This window comes from Cylas formicarius, unplaced genomic scaffold (genome assembly GCF_029955315.1).
Source record: "Cylas formicarius isolate icCylForm1 unplaced genomic scaffold, icCylForm1.1 PGA_scaffold_10__41_contigs__length_53128322, whole genome shotgun sequence".
NCBI lineage: Eukaryota > Metazoa > Arthropoda > Insecta > Coleoptera > Brentidae > Cylas > Cylas formicarius.
In genome coordinates this window covers 36747755-36768387 of record NW_026844214.1, presented here as the reverse complement: position 1 = coordinate 36768387, position 20633 = coordinate 36747755, and the positions used below count along the sequence as shown (strand labels likewise).

The following is a 20633-nucleotide window of genomic DNA, read 5'->3' as shown; positions in this document are numbered from 1 at the left end:
ATATATATATATATATATATATATATATATATATATATATATATATATATATATATATATATATATATATATATATATATATATATATATATATATATATATATATATATATATATATATATATATATATATATATATATATATATATATATATATATATATATATATATATATATATATATATATATATATATATATATGTATATAATTTATTTATTTATTAAAGCTAAGTTACAATTACAAATTACAAACCTCAACGTGAAGTAAGATTACTATTTATATAAAATCAAATCAAATGAACTAACTAAAATATAATATAAAATTAAAATATCCCCTCCATAAACTTAAACATACAAACTTAATAAAAAAAAAACAAAAATATATACTAATTAGAGAAGGAAATGATGTAGTCAATAAAATATTGCAATGTGGTATCGGGAATTATTTCTTCGTTATCCGGAAACTCAGTTGCAACTTGTACTATAACCAATAAGTCATCAGTCTTAAATTCAGAGTAATTGATAGACTTTTTAAAAATCAAATTAGCCAATCCGCATCTGCGGTGATCGAGATTGTATTTTAATGCTGTTCCATAGAATTGTTTTTTGATTTTCAAAAATCTCCGGACCTGTTAAAAAAAATAAAGTTAAAGTTGATCACTTATACAGCTAAGATTGAAAGTATGAATGAAGTATTGTTTATATTAGAGTGGCCCAATCACTGTTTAATGAAATAAAAAAACAAAATAAAACAAAAACATCATTTGCCAGCTTCTTGTAATTTAGTAATTTTTAGTTAATTAATTAATTATATATTCATATTAATAAAAGGCTGCCTTTTTTCATAATCTTTAAAGCTCATGAAATTATTTCAACTTTATCATATACTGTGCCCAAAATCTATTGAAAAATTGTAGAAAAGTGATTAATCTTTTTATTTTACTGCCATAAATTTAATGCGACATAAACGCCATTTTACAGCATTAAAACTTAGGAATACAAATAATTTACAGAAAACAGAGAGCAGCACTCCTTTTTTAGAGCATCAAATATATGTCAGATAAATGAAATGTCATCTTAGAAATGCATAGGATTAGCTGGAACAACTTATAAAAGAAATAATTATGGCAATAAAATAATCAAGTCAACATAGTAATATATTGCTTCTAATACTCTCAGAAAAGAATTTATGCATTTTTTTCAATAAACATATTGCATTTTCCAGTATATCCAGCCTACTTACCCGAAAGTAACTCCTACTTGGATTAGCTCTTACTAGTAACTGCTCCCTTATTAACATTTGCCCAAGATCATGTATATTCTGAATCCGTACAATATCAAATATTTTTTTTTGAGTCGTTTGTATAGCCATTCCTATTTCATATTCAATTTGTTTATATTCTTCGGATGCGGAATCTAAGGAATGTTCTTCCCACAAGTTAACTTTATCCCAATAAGGTGGGGCATATTTTAGGATAACGGTTTTAAACATTCTTCTATGGAAAAAGAAAGGCAGAAGTTATCATAATTGAAATTAATTTATAGTCAAATAAATACTTACTTTAATAATTAATCTGAGCAATGGAGTTGTATCGCCTATGTAAAGGAACGATTGCAGAATTCCCATAAACAGAGTGAAACAGGTTGGACAAATAAGAAATTAAAACTTAAATCCCTATACCAAAGAACCAAGCTAAGAAAATTTTAACTAAAGTTAGCATGCGAGAACGTTGTCACGTAATGTGTAAAAAATAAATTTTAATGTTATTGACTCAAGAACAGTAAACCTAATATTGAATACAAAAAATATAGAACATAACTATCTAGTTACGGTATGCAATGAAAGGTTTATTGCTCATATGGCTACTCATAAACTCTGCATTCGCTAGTTCTATCCGACCGCAAACGTAAAAGCAGATGTATCTCTGGGATAAACCCATAGCCTGTAACGCACCATGCCCACTCCATCCAATCTCTTTAATCTCCGAATTAGTTCCGTAATATAAATTTACCTTTAAATCGAAACTCATTGCATTATAAGAGTCAAATTTGTTTCGAGTTGGCTAGGTGACGTCGCTGGCAATAATACGTTTTTGCGCTTAATTGGCGGAATAACCTGAAGTATTTTCTCTCTCCTCTCCAGCAAGGTGACAGTTAAATCGGCAATTTTTTTTCAATACTTGAGCGCTAGAAGTTACGTCACCTATCGTCGTTGAAACCCGTTTTATGCGATGTAACCATACATTTCCTAAAGTCGATGCTCAACGTGCCGGTCAGCCGATCTCCTGTGGGGAAACAACAATGCCACCCTATTTAATAATTTTTTATAGAATTGTATTTTTTATGTTTCGATTCAATAAACTGCCATATTATATGTGATGCATAATTGCATATTGTGTTTTTGCAAATTTCGTAGAGGCGTGGAACGACTCATTCCTATGGAATAATTCCATAATTACAGATTATTTACAAAATAAAGTAGGAGATGAAGCCTGGCTTGTAGAAGATTCGGGTTTGTTATATACCCATTATTAATCGGGGTATACAGGTTAGAGAAAGAATTGTTAATTTGTTTTTTAATTATGTAGGTATATCTATTAGTAATAAGTTTTATTTGTTTTTTAAGGGTATGTATCACCACCCTGACAAACTGATAGCCCTTGGTTAATAAAAAACATTTTTATGAATTTTTTATTTACAAGAAAACAAAAAAAGGAACTGTATAAATTCTTACCACTTTATGTGCATAACATGTCAAACAAATAAAGAAACAAAGTTTTTTTTTACAATAACAATATAACAAATAGATAACAACTCAACACAAAATAAATTCTCAATATCACACTAAATGTGTGACATTGATCAATATGCCTACTATTAAGTATGCCATACATTTACATTGTACGTAATGGTTTCTATACACGTGCAGGCAAGTCCGCACGCAAGTTTGTCCAGATAAGGCTAGTTTACATTGGTCGAGTAAACGGATAAGGAAAATGCCGAGTTAAGAAAAGCACGGCAGCTCGACTCATGTAAATAATTAGTCGAGTTAATAGGTATAGATTAAAGGCGAATAGCCGGCGAGTCGAGTGGTTCAGCGGCCAGCATAGTAACTTGCTCAAGTTGGCCCCTCCCACTACTACTCTACCGTGAACTTGACTGAACACTTGACCCGTCTAAACGTGTTTCTTGCTGTTAGATAGTAGAGTAATTCGCGCCAAAATAAAAAAAAACGGTTTGTGTTTGTTGATTGAAGTGGCAAAATAGTAAAAGTGAAGTGGAACGAAAATGATACCCTAAAATTTGTTGTACTCTATCGTGACCAGAATGTTCGTCGATGCACGTCGATTTATAGAAATAAAAACATGAGCCAGAGAGCTATCGAAGCTATAATGACCGAGATTTCTAGAGATGGGTTTGGAGTTGCGGAAGTTAAGCAGAAAATAAAAAATATTCGATCTACTTACAATCAGGAAGTGCAAAAAGTTAAGAAAAGTCAGGAACCTGCCCTGAAAATATGTACTCACCTGCTGTGAAATGGTTTGATATTCTGAATGAGATATGAGAGGTGCAAAGGATCCACGTGAAACCATTAGCAACTTGGTAAGTTTTTTTTATATTATTAATTAAAATTTCTGTATACATGTAAGAAAAATCTTTATTTCATATAACAAGTAATGTAAGTGGTTACATACGTGCATACTTGAAAACAAAGTTATTTTCAATTCGCTAATAAGGTACCGGTACCAGCGGTTGCTGTGTACTGCCAAGGAACAGTGCCCTTGCCATTAAAGTAATCTTTTAGACGATCTCTAATTTTTTTTGATAGGTTTGTTGTTCGGTGACCTCCAGCTTTTTCCACATTTCTCAGCTCTCTGATTTGGGACCTCCAATTCCCAGGAATTATTTCGCCTGTTTCACTATTTTCTTTATCAATGGCACCTTTAGGCAGATAGGTTAACTTTGTGGTGATAACTAGCCAATTATGAAGCGCACAGGCAGAAGCGACAATTTTATTAACAGTGCTTAATTTGACATTCAGCTTTCTATCAAAGACTCGAAACCTACTGACCAGAATACCAAAGACATTTTCAACTATTCTTCTGGCGCGAGTTAGTCGGTAATTAAAAATTCTCTCCTCTTGCATAAGAGGTCTATTGTAGTTTGTGTAGGGCTTCATTATGTAGGGTTTTAAAGGAAAGGCGTCATCTGCGACAAAATAGCTTCCATTTGGGAGTAAACCAATTTCTAGCGGTTCTAAAATTGAACAATTTTGGAAAACCATGCCATCTGACTCTGAACCTTTCTTCCCCACTTCAAAGTATGAAAAACAGAATTTAAAATCCGCAACTGCTAACAAGACAACCCTGTTTGTGCCTTTGTAGTTATAACACTTACTTCCCTCGTCTAGCTCCACAACATAGTGGAAAATTCCATCTATCTTTAAGACCATTGCTTATAGTTTTCCATTCTATATGGCTGGATGGCACCTGAAACAAATTTAAATATTTATATGTACTAAAGCCATAACAAATTATATCTGAAATTTTTCTCTTGTAAAAAGAGTGAACTAAATAATAACTAACCAAAACTAACCACAAACAAAATGGGACAAAAAAAAGGCCGGTATGGGTATTTTAATCGGGTACAGTGACGTCGGTTATCGTGTACTTTTAAACCATAAAGTAATAGTTGCTAGAGATGTTGATATTGTTGAGGATTGGAGATTAAATGAGCGACAATTCTGATATCGATTCAATTTATGAAAACTACGACAATGTGAATAATATTACTAAAAATTCTCAATATCAAAATATAAAGAATTTTTGTGAAGACCAATATCGCCGATCGAAGTCTTGTTCTTATAGAAGGGATCATCAGAACCGCCTCCTACCTAATACTGTAAGTTGCAATTATTTGTTAATGTCGGAACTTGACGAAATAATTGATAATATTGAAACGTTAGCTATCGATTTAAGTAATAATACACCTTCAACCAGCTCAGGTCAGAAAAATTATTTCGCAACAAATTTGGAAACTATTTTTGAAAAACATAATTTAGAATCAGACAGTAAATTTAGTGAATCTCTTAAAGTATGGCTACTTTTAAATCTGAATATCTCAACTGCGTCCCAGAATTCGATGGGAACCCAAACGATTTATCTAGATACCTAACTATTTGTCAAACTGTTATTGATAAATTTTATAATGGTAGAGAACCTAACTCTTTCGAAAATATTTACTTGTTGAATTGTCTAATTAGTAATTTGAAAGGAAATGCAAAAGTCGTGATCAATCTTCAAACATCCAGTACTTGGAATGATTTAAAAAATATTTTGTATAGAAATTTCGCGGACCAAAGAGACGAATCATGTCTTAACAGAGTTTTAGTGATGCTCCGCCAACAGCCAAATGAAAAACCGACTCAATTTCACGATCGAGTTTTGCATATCCTAAATTTGATTTGTTCATTTATTGATACGCATGAAACGACTAATGAAGCAAAACAAATAAAACGTAAACTCTATAACGACCTTGCTTTGAAAACATTTTTGTCCGGCTTAAAAGAACCTATTGGTACAACCATTAGATGTATGCCACCTGATAGCCTGTCGAAAGCCTTAACATTTGTAATGTAAGAAATTAACAGGCAATACTTTCAAAATATGACCAAAGTAGTTCAAAATCAGCCACCTCAGAATTTAAAACATAATAACCAGCATTTCCAAAATTTTCTTTCCAAAGAAAATATGCAATTTAATGGGCATAACCCAAATCATTTTAGACATCAGCAACAAGCATTTCCCACCGGTCCAATTGATATTACGCCAGTTTATAGACCGCCGCAAAAATACTATACAAATTCACAAGTTTTTGGCAGACCCCAGAATGTCTTTAGACCCAACCAAATTAAAAATCCACCTCCACCTATGCCTATGTCTGTGTCTACGCGCAACAGTGGCAGACCAAATTTCAATAAAAAAAATAATTTTAAAAATAATCCTATTTCAAGCACATCTCAAAAACCGCAAAAAATGGAAGTCGAGGAGGTGTACAACACGGAACTCGATCAATTCGATCAATCTAATCAATTTGATCAATGTTATTATGACCCATATTACCCTGACTATTATTCATATTGTAACAGTCATTATCAGCAAAATAATCCAGAGTATTTTGTATCTTTGGAACAACCTACAATTCAGTCTGATAAGTTGCACCCTGAATGTTTTCAGTCGGTACTCACTACGTCATTATCTGAAAATGATAACGAGTTAAGTGGAAATGTAAATTTTATGGAAGCTCCGCAATTAGACAAGAAAACTTAACACCCACGCATATTTCTTTAAATATGTCAAATTTAAGCGAATTACCTTTTATTATTTTTCCCGAGCACAACTTTAAAATATTGATAGATTCCGGATCAACAAAATCCTTTATAAGACCTGATTTAGCACAGAAATTCTATCCAAATTGCATTCGCTATGACCCATTTATTGTTTCTACATGTTACCAAAAATCCGCCCACAAATATAGTTCTTTGTTACCTCCATCAAAAATATTTAATTTACCAAACCCAATGAAACTAAAATTTTATCTCTTCAATTTTCATAATTATTTCGACGGTTTGATCGGAACCGATAATTTAAAATTACTGCAAGCCAGTCTAAACTTTGAAAAATCTTATCTGATCACTCCATATACAGAAATAAAATTATCTTTTCACCAAACAAGACAAAACAGTTTAAATTTTGTAACTATTGCCCTTCGCTGTGAACAAATTATTAATATAAAAACTACAATTAAGAATGGAGAAGTAATTATTCCACACCAAAAAATTAACATTCCTGAATGCTTGACTATAGCGCGAAATGGAAAGGCCCTTACCTCCATTTTAAATAATACTTGCGATCCCATTACTTTAGATTTTTCTGAACCAGTCACAGTTGAAAAATTTTGCGAAAAAGCAATTCAAAATATTAATTTAAATCATTTTGATGATAGCCCCCAAAAATTTGATGTGTCGCAAATAAGATCTAATCACTTAAATGCAGAAGAAAAATCTGAAATTTTTAAGCTCTGTTCTAAATTTTCCGATATTTTTTATCAAGAAGGAACGCCTCTTAGTTTCACCAGTAAAATCAAACACCACATTCGCACAACCGATGAGGTGCCGGTTTATACAAAAACCTACCGTTACCCCTTCATTCATAAAAAGAAAGTAGAATCGCAAATAAATAAGATGTCTCAAAATATAATTCGATCTAGTAACTCACCATGGTCATCTCCTATATGGGTGGTACCCAAAAATATCGATGCTTCTGGCAAACAGAAGTGGAGGGTAGTCGTCGATTATACGAAATTAAACGAAAAAAGTTTGAATGATAAACACCCTCTCCCCAACATTAAGGACTTACTAGACAAACTTGGCAAATGCCAGTATTTTACGACACTCGATTTGGCAAATGGTTTTCATCAAATCGAGGTAAACGAACCTGACATACCAAAAACTGCCTTCAGCACAGAAAACGGTCACTATGAGTTCTTACGCATGCCGTTTGGACTAAAAAATAGCCCCGCAACATTCCAACGCGTTATGGACAATATTCTACGAGGAATAACAATCGAAAAATGTGCAGTCTCTCTGGACGATATAATAATTTTCTCTAGTTCTCTTCAAGAACACATTGCGAAATTAACCGATGTATTTACTCGTCTAAGGGAAGCCAACTTTAAAATACAGCTCGATAAGTCGGAATTTCTCAGGAAAGAGGTTGCCTATCTTGGTCATATCGTAACACCCGACGGCGTGAAACCAAGTCCTGACAAAATAACAGCAATTCAAAATTATCCAATCCCCACTACCACAAAACAAATAAAAGGTTTCTTTTCTTAGGCCTTTTAGGTTATTACCGCCGCTTTATTGATTACTTTGCACAATTGGCAAAACCGCTAACAAAATGTCTAAAAAAGGAAAATGTCTCAAAAATAATATTCAGCCACCCGGGATATTACAATGATAATCAAAATTATATTAACCTTCTAAACATTTTGGAATCTAGGATTGAAAATAAAATTATAGAAATCCTTCCGCATCAAAAAAGATCTAAGAGAGGGCTAATAAATGTACCCGGATCTGTTTTTAATAAGGCTATTACAGAAAATCTTGACTCATCTGACGGCGAGCATTATGAACAGCTTATTAAAAACTTGTGGCGCAACGAAAATGAGTTAGCCGAAGGCATTCTAAAACAAAATTCTTTATCCCTTAACATTCTTATAAAATTTAACCAGACTTTGCAGAAAATGTTTCAAAATGACAAATACTTAGAGTCAAAGATCAATCAAATAGCTTTTATTGTTCAAAAGTCAGCCTATAGGGAGAACGTACTAATTATTAAAGATATTTTGGTACAAATGATCAACACCTATGAAGTAATTTTATCAATTTTACAAGGCTTAGAAAATTCAATAACTTTCTCAAAATTGAAAATTATTCACCCAAGTATAATTAAGATTAACGACTTATTTAAAGAACTTCTTATTTTGTAACGTTAGAAAACACTTTTATTTTTGAGAAATTAATTACTATTGACTGTTTTATTTTGAATAACAAAATCAATTACCTTTTGAGAATACCAATGACTAATCCAATAATTTTCGATTACTTTCATCTCTACTCAATCCCCATAAGACACGAGAGTTGGTTTAGGGTTGTTTTACCGCGTGCAAAATATTTAATAAAAAGTGAATTGCAACATGCATACTATAATGGGCCCTGCAAGGAGGCTACTAAAGGTCTGCACCCAACAAAAAATCAAGAATAACGACACCAGCAGTCCTTGCGAAATAGCCTTATTGAGCACAAATCCACAAATCACAAATTGCCACAAAACACAACTCAAAATCACCCAGCTAATAGTTAATCAACTAGAAAATTCCAATCAATGGATTTTAGTAGTCCCAGATGTACAGAGCGTTAAACTTAAATGCAACGCTCAGGATGAGATTCAGAATCTTCATGGGACATACCAAGCCAAAATTCCAAGAGGATGCCTCGTCAAAATTGATCACACAATAATTAGTGATGTCAGATCAATCAACCTTAGTACTCAGCCAATATTATTTCCTGATCTGCCAGATATTCCAACACAACAAAGCCAGATGGATTTAACTGTCAAATTAAATGAAGTTAAGTTAGATGAACTAAACCTTTTAAGGAATGAAATTCAGTTAAATTACCCACTTCTGAAGTTCCCGGAGTTTTACAAATATCCGAGCATATGGACCATCCTTGTATACATGGTCATAATCAGTTTGTGTCTATTTATTTGCTATAGCAAGAAACAGCAGCAAGAAGTGGAAGAACCTAAGGATCCAAAATGTGTTCAACTACCCCTCTTGATGGTATAGTTGAAGCTTACGGGGGAGGAATTATCTCACTAGCGAAGATCCAAGAATGCTGACCCAGCATTCAAGGTATTGATATTAATAATTATTATATTAATAATTGTCGGCGGAAGGTTTTAATAGAACAACAATGGATATATCACGTTGTTTATTAGCAGAATCAAATGTTGACAAAAAGTTCTGTCCTGAAAATTGTTTGAGCAGCAACTTATTTAAAAAATCGTAAATTACTGTCTAAAAAAACTCCCTTTGAAATATTTTTTGGAAAAAAACCAGATGTTTCTAATTTACGTTTGTAGGGAAGTAAAGTTTTTGTAAGAAAACCACAAAGAAAAATGGGACAAAAAGGCCGGTATGGGTATTTTAATCGGGTACAGTGACGTCGGTTATCGTGTACTTTTAAACCATAAAGTAATAGTTGCTAGAGATGTTGATATTGTTGAGGATTGGAGATTAAATTGGCGACAATTCTGATATCGATTCAATTGATGAAAACTACGACAATGTGAATAATATTACTAAAAATTCTCAATATCAACTGGATCTTTAAATTCCTAAATCTTAGAGGCGTGAAAATATTCCATGATTACGTGGTATATAACAGTAGTATCTTTGTAGATTTTTGTAGAGCTGATATAACAAGTACATCTGGGGGGGGGGGGGATAGATCAATAGATTTAAGGTGAACTGAAAGGTAAAATTAAAGAATATTATTGTCGAATATGTAAACATAAAGTGGAATTGAACTAAGTAAATTGAATCATTAATTAAACATTATAGTTTAGAAAATATCTAGTGAAGTGAATAATGCTCCTCAGGAAGTAAGTTGGAAAATTGAGTCAGATACTTGTGAAAGAGATATTAAATATAGAAATCTGATTGGTACATTGCTTTATATTAGTTCAGCTACAAGACCAGATATAAGTTTTAGTGTAAATTATTTGAGTAGATATTAAAATTGTTATAATAAAACACATTACAAATATGCTTTGCGAATTTTGAAATATTGTTGAATAAAGTTGATTTATAAAATTAATTATAACGTGAACATTCCTGATTGTTCTGTTGATGCCGATTGAGCTGGTGATAATACAGACAGAAAATGAACAACGGGTTATGTGATAAGGTTATTTCGAAATGTAATATATTGGGAATCTATAAAACAAAGATCTGTGGCAAAAGCTTCAACATTTGCGGAGTATGTAGCATTATCGGAAGCGGTGAGTGATTTAAAATCTATTGCGGAATTACTAAATATGTTTAATGTTAAACTAACAAAACCAATTGGTGTATACAAAGATGACTCGACTCAGGCATTACAGATGTAGCAAAAAACAGAAATTTTACTAAAAATTCAAAACATATCGAGCCTCATTATCAGTACATGAATGTGTAAAGAAAGATGTTTTTGAAATAATTACGGTGGATACTGATGCCAATATTGTGGATATTTTTACAAAAGCGCTATGTATTGAAACTAAACTTAATAATGTGAGTATGACATAAATGTAAGGAGGCATATTAACTATGTGATACATTGATATTGTACATAATATGTGTGGCCATACTGTGCGTGTTCAGTGACACAGAAGAAGAGTGAGCAGCACCATAAAAATGTAATAAATGTAATATTAAGAAAACAGTCTTTCCTTTCGGATCCACACCCCAACACCTACCTATCTTTATTTGAAAGTAATCTTTTATAGAGTTTAAGATGTTATTATGTTTTTTCATGTCCTCACATTTTCAACACTCCATTTTTAATATCTCTTAATTCATCAATAGTAGAGTATTCCATTAATAATGTTTTTACTTTTTACAAAACTTCTGGATTCCTCCTGCGCCAGTTTTTGCTGAGTCGAACTTGCTGACGTTTCGCCAATCATCCTGTTGGCTTCTTCAGAGCTTGTCTGAAACTGAACAGCAGACTGTGGAAGTTTCTTTGAAAAAAAAATTAATAATGTATTTGTGCTTATTAGTTGATAATTTGTGATTCTGAAACCATAAAATGCATTTGCATTACTGATAAATAATAATATATGTAAAAAATTGAAATAAACTATGAAAAATAATTAATTATACCTGCATCGTCATCGATCAGGGCAGTCTCATCAATTTCAGGATCAGGTGTATTAGCAATGTCACTTACGGCCTTAATTATTAAGATGTAGACATTAAGTTGTGTCTAGGAGCAAAACACACTGAGATAGAATTTTTCTTTTTGCAATTATTGAATTGACATTTGACTGGGTTTCAGTGGTTCTAACATATTGCAAAAGAAGAATTATTACCTTATTTTCACATAAAAAGCCACAAATTTAGAAAATAATTATAAACAATGAAAACTCAATTATCTCAAAACTTTGTTTTTTTTTGTAATTTGCTTATAGGTTTCAATATACAGGATGTGAGAATTAAGATTTCAACTAACATTTGCCACATTTATTCAACAAATCTTTAAAATAAATTAAATAATTTAATAATTTATACCGTACTGCACGGCAATAAAATAAAAATACTTACACCACATTCGACACCACCTACACCTTCGAAAAAAGTTGTCCTTAAAATTGCAATAATTCTTTCTTCAAAATTGTTTAATTTTGACTGAATGCTTATTCCTCCTCCAATCTGTGACAAATCTTTTTTAATATTTGATGCCTTATTTTGTCATATATTTTATGTCCGCCTATGTCAAAAACTAAAAAAATATAAGCATAATCTACACTTATATTGTAAAAATATTAAAAAGTGAAATTTGTACATGACTTACTTTTTGCGATTTTTCTATGCTTTTTTCTTCATATCCTAGTGTTTAAACTTTAGGAAAGTACTTGCCACAATTTGCAGTGAGTTATTTTCTTAGATAGTTGTTCATAAGTTCTATAAGCACCATCCAATGATTTTTGTATTAATTATCGAAGTCATTTATATGATGAATAAATAATAAGGTATATTAGGAGTGTTTATTTATTACTGTAAATAATTTTTTATAGTAACGATAATTCTACAAGTGTTTTGAGTTTGACAAATTCTATATGTAATTTTGGAATGTAAAGTGTAAAAGAATTTTACTTTATTTAATACTTCTAGGTCCTTACTGTCAACCCGAGCTGTTAATTTCTGTTAACTTTTTGTTTTGAGAGAAATGGAACACTACTGTTATGGAACGTCAATCGCAGAAAAAGGATTATCCATATATAAGAAGAGTTTGGAGACTTTCCTACAGATTCGTATCGTATCGACGCGTTCATCATTTTTCGGAAAACATGGCGGAAACGGTTCAAATCGAATTTTCATAATCCGGACCCGTATCGGTTCGTAATTTTTTGTTAAAAATTGTTAGTGAATGGGTTTGTCAGCGATCAACAAGGAGACGTTATCGAAAAATTCTCAACGGACTCACTAAACGTGCCCACTTTAAATGTTAAGAAGAGAAATAGATTTGGTGCCAACGGACTGTAAAAAGTACAAGCCTTTTTTTTCGAGACGCTATAAGAGTTGGGGCCTGGTAATCGGTAAGGCAAATTTGTATTAAAATATTGTTTCATCAATCGGTTTGGTGAGTTTTTTCCACGTGTATAGTTACAATTTGAAGGTAGTTGCTGTTTTTCCACTATCAGTAAGCGGTTTCGTCCTCGACCGGTGATTCCTTGTGGGGCTCTGGCCTCTTGGTCCAAGTTCTGTTATTCACTGTAATGCAAATCTTGGATTGTCTTTACTGTTTAAGCAGATTTGCATGTATTTTCATCTTGGAGAGTAGCGGAGGACATTTCTTGCTTGCAATCTTTCAATCTGCTATCACTTGCCGGGTAAAAGTATTGTGTAGAGTTACAGTTCTTTATAGATGAATTTGCAAATGGCCCGGAGATGTTTAAAGATCAGGGACCTTTCATGGTCATAATTGAAGAAGTAGAAACAAAGTAGAAAACATCCATTCCATGAATATGGGAAAATAATTCTAATTAATAAGGTTCTTGAATATTACTAAAAATTGTATTAATAAATTAGGTATCTAATTCAATAATGCTGATTCTGCTAATAAAAACTCGTATGCAACAGATAATAGATTCAGTAAATAAATCCTTCAAAGATTTTTCAAATACAGAGGTTTGTCTGGAATATTGGAGATGCCATCAACGAAGATGACTTTTCTGCAGAGGTGGAAGCCAAAGTCAGAAGAGGTAGTTCAGTCACACAATTCAAAATCATTACTGTGAGAGTCTAGGTTATTGATGGTTTATTTCCTTTTGAAACGCTTCCAACTAAGGATTGTATAGTGACTTTTGAATGTATTATTTTATTTTTTAAAATGCAAAGGCAAGAGTCAATGTAGTTTTTGTGCTGAAGATCATCTTGTGGGACAAAAAAATTCAGCTTCAAAAGAAAGACAAGCGTCTATTACAACACCTCAACGTAGAGCATATTTGTACCAAGTCCTACGGCAAAATCTCCCCATACTAGTTTGTATTCACTGTAAGAGTGCTCGCCTCTCAAAAGACGTCTCTGATTTGGTGTTTTGGTGACGGAGTCCTCTTTATCTTCCTTAACAAGCCCCTAGTCTACTAGTAAAGGAGTTCTGCATGGCACTCTGTTGGCATTCCACACTCTTACAGTGTGCTGAGGATATTGAGCTCCTATATGCCAATCGAGAAGTATTGCACATGTCTTCGCTTATTAATCGAGTCCTAAAAAACGTGCACGACTATCTATGTACTCTAAGTCATTGGATGTTCTTTTCTTCCCAAAAAAATGGACGTCACCAACACGACCTCTACAACCAGGTGATGAAATGATGACTGTAAACAATCGATGAGTCTTGACGAATGAGAGAATAAATGCCGGTCGCTATAGGATAATGTTTTAATTTGTTATGGTATTGGTGTGGTATTTGTTTTAATTATGGAATTTGATATAGTGCGCGTAATTTCAGCATTGGACAGCACGTGACGATTGTCTAGGCAACCAGTGAATGTCTTCATCTCCCAGCAGTGGCGTGTTTTCCCTTTTTAATTTGTGCGAGTTTATTTTATATGGTTCTGTTAGTTGTTTTTTTAATATTTTGTAATTGATTAGTGTTTTATCTCCAGGCAATTTGTACAAATATTGATGTTGGTATTCCTTCACTAAATATTAATTATGCACCGCCACTGGCCCACGCTGCAGGCCATCGAGTAACTTTGGATTCGCGGGCTTCTGCAATCGGTCAGTTGATAACATCCCATTCTGAAATTACGTTCACTCTACTAAAAAAGTGACAAATTAAAAGTATCTGCTAAAAAGTATCCGCTTATGTGAATAGTTTAGCCGTCGATACCAGCAATCCCAAGGTATAGTCCGTGCCAGAAAATGTTGCCGACAAATATTTAGTTAGTTTTTGTTGTACCATATATACACCCTCTCAACTCGATAATAGAACAGAAACTAACCAAAGCTAACCCGGCAGCATTGGATTACGGTCAAACATTTAACCCCCTCCTAGTGCTAGTTGCCTTTAACTTTGTTATGCAATTATATTTACAACGGCAATCCTTCAGTTTACGTATGTGGGGAATAGGGAAATTTTAACTGTTTGCCAAATGACACAGCGACACACTGTTCCGAAGTTGTAATCTTTTTTCGGTTTAATCAGGAAATTATATAAACGGAAAATTGTAATTCTTTAATACGGGCTGTTATAATAATAATGTAAGTTGCAACTCGATAGACTTATATAAACCAAATTGAGTTTGTTCTGTAGCACCTGTGCGACTGATGACTGGAATAAATTTGGGAAAACAGCGCTTTTAGTAGCTAAAATTTTTATTTAAACTCCACCTTCTTCCCATTCATCACCCGATCATCACAGACCGCTTACACCAATTCTTTTTCTAGTGACTTGACTTTCAGCCAACTAGAGCATAATAAGTTTCGCTTAAAAAAACAAGTTTCAAACATGTTTTTGCAGAGTGTAAATAAGGGAAATACATTTTATTTATCTTTTTCATAAATCCAAAGGACAAAAAATAAAAGCGAACTCTGTTCTTTTAAATATGATTTTTATTTATAAAACAGCCAAAACAACGATACATTCCAAAAAGTGTATATTTTAGTGAAACTGGTCGCTCGCCTTTCAATTTTTTTGTGAAAACAGCACTTGACACTCATGACAATTCTATGAAAAGTGTAACTATCGGCGCCATGGAAAATAGAATTTGTAAATTTCCATTATAAAAAATAAACTAAAACAAAATATGTTTGTCGATTTGGTAGAAAAGTTTTCCAAATTCTATTTGAAAATAATTACCAAATAACCTGTCTTAAAAGGTCTAATTCCTTTTTATCCAAAATCGGCTCAAAGCGACAATATTAATCGTTGCTAATCTGCAAGGCGTAATCAATATTAAGAAAAAGAGATAAAGGTTGAATATAGGTACAAAATTTGGAAAATATTTGAAATGGACGAACAATTATGACAGAAATAATGATTAAAAATTTGACAACAAACACTGAAAAATGCTATAAAAACTATGGTAAACGGAATTATCGTGAATCAAACTGGCGTTCCCATCTCTAGGGCAATTTCCCTATTTAAGGTAAATTTCGCTACTCTGGGAATTAAGCAAAACTACGCGAGTTTTAGGGAAATTTTAAAAGTTGCGAAATAGATTTTTTTATTATCTTTAAACATAAATTCAGACTAAAATAAAATTTATTAAACTGTTATTTCAATACCAATTGTATTTTTAGGTAGAGGTTCATATTTATTTTCAATAAAAATAGTTTAATTTTCCCAAATTGGCATTTAATTGTATAATTATCTACTTTTTCAAATAAATTTAGTCAATTTAAAAAAATAAAGCAAGTAAATATCTGAAAAACCTAGCGAATAAAGCCTCAATTTGGCGAAGTTTCAAAGACTACAGGGAATGTGTCGTAACCCTTGGTGGCAACACTGTATCAAACTTTGTATGGTTGTTTTAATTCTGTTTCTGTTTTCGTTGAAAAATGTTCGCTTTTAGAAGCCAAGTCGAAGACGGAATGTGGCCTTGGAAAAGTTAGAATTTGATGGTTACTATTTTTGTTGTCTGTTTTGAAGTAAAATTGTAGAAAAATTATAAACTTACTATAGTAGTAACTGGAAATAACTAAAAATATGTTTACTGAAGCGAAGAAACTTTAATTGCTCCGTAAAAAGTTATCGTTAGCAAATGATCAAGTGAATACTGGCATGTCTGAGGTTTTGGACTTATCTTTTGGAAACTGCGATCCTTCATCAGTTATTTCGCGATATTTTCCAAGTGTACAGAATGTAGATCAGAATTTTGTAAATCAGTTTTTGCAAATTCAAGATAATCTTAATGAATGTTTAAGTAAAAATGACTTCCTTAAGCCACCTGTAAAGTATATTTATAATCCAACAGAATATGCGTCCAAGACTAATCAAATTTACATTAAAAAGTATTGTACTGGTCCTAAAAAGATACTATTTATTGGCATGAATCCAGGTCCCTTCGGAATGTGCCAGACTGGTGTACCATTTGGTGATACTTACTGGGTGAAAAATTGGTTGCAAATAGATGGTGAAGTTTTGAAGCCATTAAAAGAATGTCCAAATAGACCAATTTTCGGATTCCAATGTACTAGAAAGGAACAGAGTGGAGATAGATTTTGGAATCTGTTCTCTGAATTATGTACGGATCCTGAGAAATTTTTCAATTGTGCATTTGTTTATAATTATTGTCCTTTGGCATTTATGGATGGAACAGGCCGAAATTTAACCCCAGCTGATATTAAGGTAGTGGTTTAGTACACTGATAACATGTTGACTCACTTTTTTATTAAAACATCAACAGTTAAACACCCTTTTTCCTTTGTTTCAGGAGCGCAAAAATCTCGAATTAATCTGTGACAAATACTACCACGAAGTGCTGAAGCTTCTTCAACCTGAAGTTATAGTAGCAGTTGGGGATTACATGGAGAAGAGGACCAAAGCTGTTTTTAAAGTTTATGAATTCACAAACAGTATCAAACTGTTTCGAATGCCGCATCCTAGTCCTAGAGCCGTTAATAATCAAAACTGGTCTGAAAAAGCAAAACGTTTTCTAGAACAACATAATTTGATGGAGTTTATTCTTTAAAATGGATAGTTGGTTAAGTGGTGAAAAAAAATTTATGGAATTAGCATTTTCTTATGCCCAGCAGGCTTTACAAAATCTTGAAGTTCCAGTAGGTTGTATATTTGTTTATCACAATGAAGTTTTGGTAGTGGGAAGAAATGAAGTTAATCAGAGTCGTAATGCGACACGCCATGCAGAGATGGTTTGTATAGATCATGTGCACAACTACTGTAAAGCAAATAGGTTGGATTCTGGTGTCATTTTTTCCCAGGTAGTAGTGTATGTTACAGTCGAGCCATGTATTATGTGTGCAGCAGCATTGTACAGTTTAAATGTGAAAAGTGTTACATTTGGATGTAAAAATGACAGATTTGGCGGGAGTACAGTTTTCAATGTCGCAGAAAGATTGAAAACCGAAACAATAATCAAGGGAGGTTATCAGGCCGCTAAGTCAATGGATCTACTAAAGAAATTCTATAAAGGGACAAACCCAAATGCACCCCCCTCGAAGTCAACTAAGAAAGTGTAAATGTTTAATTTTGAAGTAGAAGCAGTATTTTTTGTGTTTATACTTTGTTACATTGTTTTTATGTGAAAATATTTGGAAAGAATATATTTTTAAGTTTTGTATACAATGTATTAAATATATTGATGATTGATATTAGGATTAATTAATGAGGCGGTCAGGAAAAAAAGAATTATTTTCAGTTTTATTTCATTTTTTGGGCATTCTGTGCTATTAATGTTCTGAGCACTTATCTACAAGAAATTTTACTCCAATAAAATAAAAAAGGTTTTCTTAATAATTTTAGATCCGACTAATGTTTATCACAAAATTTAAAATATTACAAAAACCAATCGATTGAATTACACATGAAATATGTCATCCCAATCATTTCCTTATATTTACCTATCAACAATGCTCAAAGGTTCAGCAAAGATAGCTGTAATTTGAACCCTTATTATAATTAACGCGCAATTCTTGAAAAACCATAAATACAAAAATTTTGATTCATTTGAAAAATGTTCTTCGTCTAGGGTAGCCTATAAGATTTTAAATGTAAGACATTGCAAACGTAAATGAAGGTGTTTGCTTTGTATGTAAAAGGTTTAATTACTGAGGCGGTGAAGCAGCGACAGGAGCTCCAGAACAAACTAAAATGGAAAATCTACACGCTTAAGCGATATTTTTCAAACAGTTTTAATATGTGTTGTCAGGTATAAGATCTGTATCTCCTGATTCTATAATTATTTCATAAACTTGTTTAAAGATGATCTATAAGTAAACGTGTACTGCTCTATCAATTTCAACAATTAACATATTTTATTTCCAAGAAAAGTTTCTTGCAATTTAATTGAGGAATAAGATGTTTATACCTTATTTTTTATTTTACTGCCGCTGTTTTTCTTTAAATTTTTTAGGATTAAAATTTGGAAACTTGGGAAAAAAACTGTTTCAATTAAATTAATAAAAACAAGAACCTGCAAAAATTTAATCATGGTTTAACTATGATAAAAAATGTATTTACATTTTTTTATACAAAATTTTCTTAGATGTCAATCTGTCTAGATTGGAAACTCCTATCTTAAATAACACACAAAAAATTGATAGCATGACTCAAATAAATACTTGTATCTACAATACCACATGATACGAAAAAGTATGGTAATATAAATTTGTTATAATGGAACTGAAGAATCGCAAAAAAACATTAAAAGCTAATGAAACTTTGAAAATCCCAGGAAAAAGAAAATTACAGACTTATAAACATATAAACATCACAAAAATTGTATACTAAAACTTACAATATACAAGAATATGAATATAAAAAATTTAAAGCTGTATTTAATGAATATGTTATTTTTGTTTTTCACATGAGAGATTTCAAGTTGACACAGGCCCTAGGCTGGAAGGAGAAGGAGATCCATGACCATTACTTTTTCGAATATTCAAAGTTGCATTTATTAGTTTTGGACTCGCTGCTTGACTAGAACAACTACTGCTGCTATGGGATGATGAAGTACTACATGAATCACTTGAATCAGTTTCAGAATCTTCAGAATCAGACTTGCATGTTCTGTTCTGTTCCAATTTGCTTTTTAGTACCTCATTCTCATCTTGCAAGTTTTCCTTTTCTGACCTACATTTTTCCAATTCTTTTTGTAATTTTGTAATAGTCTCCTCTAACTGTTTTTCTTTTGGCTTCTGTGCAATCAATTCTTGGTAGCGGTTGTCTAATGCAAGATATTCTTGTACCAGCTCCTGTTTTGACATTGTGAACAATTTTTCTGTTTGTACTCTTTCATATTGATCATCAAAATCCTTTAGTAAAAACTGCTCTTCATCATCAGGAGAGGAGTAAAATTCATCACAAGAATCGACACTAAAACTAGAATCTCTTGTTCTAGTTAAAGTTGAAGTTGATGCTGCCTCTTCACATTTTAATCGTTCATCCAAATCTTCTATCATAAAATGGTCTTCTAAAAGAAACTGGTTGTCATTATGAGGCGCTTCAGGTTTGTACATCTTAGTTTTGCCCATTTTGTTGTACTTCCGACCGTATTTCAAATAAGGTTGCTTTCTTTTGGATTTCCCGCGTCGTGTTTTCCGCTTTTTGGTGGGAATATCTGCATCGGCCACCTTCGCGGTGTCGTCGGCGAGCGTCGCAGCGCGCGCACCCTTTTGTTGGCCAACGTCATCTTGAGAAAGATGGTTGGTTTCAACGGTCTTCAGATTCGATTTTTCTGCGTTGATGTTCGGGCTTACTTCACTCATTTTATTTTTTCGGAATAATTCACTGAAAATTATCTCTATAATCGTTCACTCTGGAAACTTATCTTGCAATACTCGTAACAGAAACTCAAGACCAACTGCACACCACTCGAAGAAAATCGCCATTTTCATTTCATCTAGCTTTTTGTTGATCGGTAGAGGACGCCACTATCAATTAACTGTTATGAAATGGTTGCCTTTCTTTAGGTGGAACTTGCATAAAACTTCCAGCGTTGTCATAGTATTAAATTTGCTTGGCTCTCGAGGACTTTGCAGATATTTATAAATTATTATGGTCATTAGCTTTTAGTGAACTTATTTACCATAATTTTAAATGGCAAAAAACATTAC

The 20633-nt window shown here is 32.5% G+C and overlaps 3 protein-coding genes and 2 long non-coding RNA genes across 11 annotated transcripts; 2 read left to right on the top strand and 3 right to left on the bottom strand.

Moving 5' to 3' along the window:
• Positions 1-232: 232 nt before the first annotated feature.
• Positions 233-2871, bottom strand: LOC132698369 (uncharacterized). Its single transcript, XR_009618366.1, has 4 exons — positions 2734-2871; positions 1561-2284; positions 1243-1495; positions 233-628 (listed from the first exon to the last, which is right to left on the bottom strand). It is a non-coding gene; the product is annotated as an uncharacterized LOC132698369 (long non-coding RNA).
• A 109-nt stretch (positions 2872-2980) lies between these two features.
• Positions 2981-18207, top strand: LOC132698320 (tRNA-specific adenosine deaminase 2-like). Of its 4 annotated transcripts, XM_060664324.1 has the most exons (4): positions 2981-3602; positions 12557-12928; positions 16898-17187; positions 17273-17669. In XM_060664324.1, exons 2-4 carry the CDS (start codon positions 12835-12837, stop codon positions 17528-17530), a joined length of 642 nt encoding a protein of 213 aa, XP_060520307.1. In that variant the 5' UTR covers positions 2981-3602; positions 12557-12834; the 3' UTR covers positions 17531-17669. The 4 variants fall into 4 exon arrangements, with proteins under 4 accessions (XP_060520307.1, XP_060520323.1, XP_060520300.1 ...); XM_060664333.1 differs by lacking the exons at positions 2981-3602; positions 12557-12928 and adding an exon at positions 16388-16460; XM_060664340.1 differs by lacking the exons at positions 2981-3602; positions 16898-17187 and having other exon boundaries at positions 12796-12928; positions 17273-18207.
• On the bottom strand, positions 3654-12580 carry LOC132698345 (uncharacterized). 4 transcript variants are annotated; one of them, XM_060664351.1, is made up of 4 exons: positions 12184-12580; positions 11934-12111; positions 4398-4489; positions 3654-4313 (listed from the first exon to the last, which is right to left on the bottom strand). In XM_060664351.1, the coding sequence occupies exons 3-4, from the start codon at positions 4450-4452 to the stop codon at positions 3721-3723; spliced, it is 648 nt and encodes a 215-aa protein (XP_060520334.1). In that variant the 5' UTR covers positions 4453-4489; positions 11934-12111; positions 12184-12580; the 3' UTR covers positions 3654-3720. The 4 variants fall into 4 exon arrangements, with proteins under 4 accessions (XP_060520334.1, XP_060520341.1, XP_060520349.1 ...); XM_060664366.1 differs by having other exon boundaries at positions 3656-4256; positions 12184-12578; XM_060664358.1 differs by lacking the exons at positions 11934-12111; positions 12184-12580 and having other exon boundaries at positions 4398-6271.
• LOC132698373 (uncharacterized) lies at positions 13021-15190 on the top strand. The gene is made up of 2 exons (XR_009618367.1): positions 13021-14446; positions 14501-15190. It is a non-coding gene; the product is annotated as an uncharacterized LOC132698373 (long non-coding RNA).
• A 765-nt stretch (positions 18208-18972) lies between the features above and the next one.
• LOC132698311 (protein HEXIM1) lies at positions 18973-20438 on the bottom strand. The gene has a single exon (XM_060664308.1). The coding sequence runs from the start codon at positions 20283-20285 to the stop codon at positions 19395-19397; it is 891 nt and encodes a 296-aa protein (XP_060520291.1). The 5' UTR covers positions 20286-20438; the 3' UTR covers positions 18973-19394.
• Positions 20439-20633: the final 195 nt, after the last annotated feature.

What these genes read in the sequence shown, in the direction of transcription:
- LOC132698345 (XM_060664351.1), bottom strand. Translation starts at nt 4,452, where the DNA reads ATGGTCTTAAAGATAGATGGAATTTTCCACTATGTTGTGGAGCTAGAC. An exon ending in TGTGGAGCTAGACGAGGGAA is followed by an intron (nt 4,314 to 4,397) that starts GTAAGTGTTATA and finishes CATACTTTGAAG; the next exon opens with TGGGGAAGAAAGGTTCAGAG.
- LOC132698320 (XM_060664317.1), top strand. Translation starts at nt 16,621, where the DNA reads ATGTCTGAGGTTTTGGACTTATCTTTTGGAAACTGCGATCCTTCATCA. An exon ending in TAACCCCAGCTGATATTAAG is followed by an intron (nt 17,188 to 17,272) that starts GTAGTGGTTTAG and finishes CCTTTGTTTCAG; the next exon opens with GAGCGCAAAAATCTCGAATT.
- LOC132698311 (XM_060664308.1), bottom strand. Translation starts at nt 20,285, where the DNA reads ATGAGTGAAGTAAGCCCGAACATCAACGCAGAAAAATCGAATCTGAAG.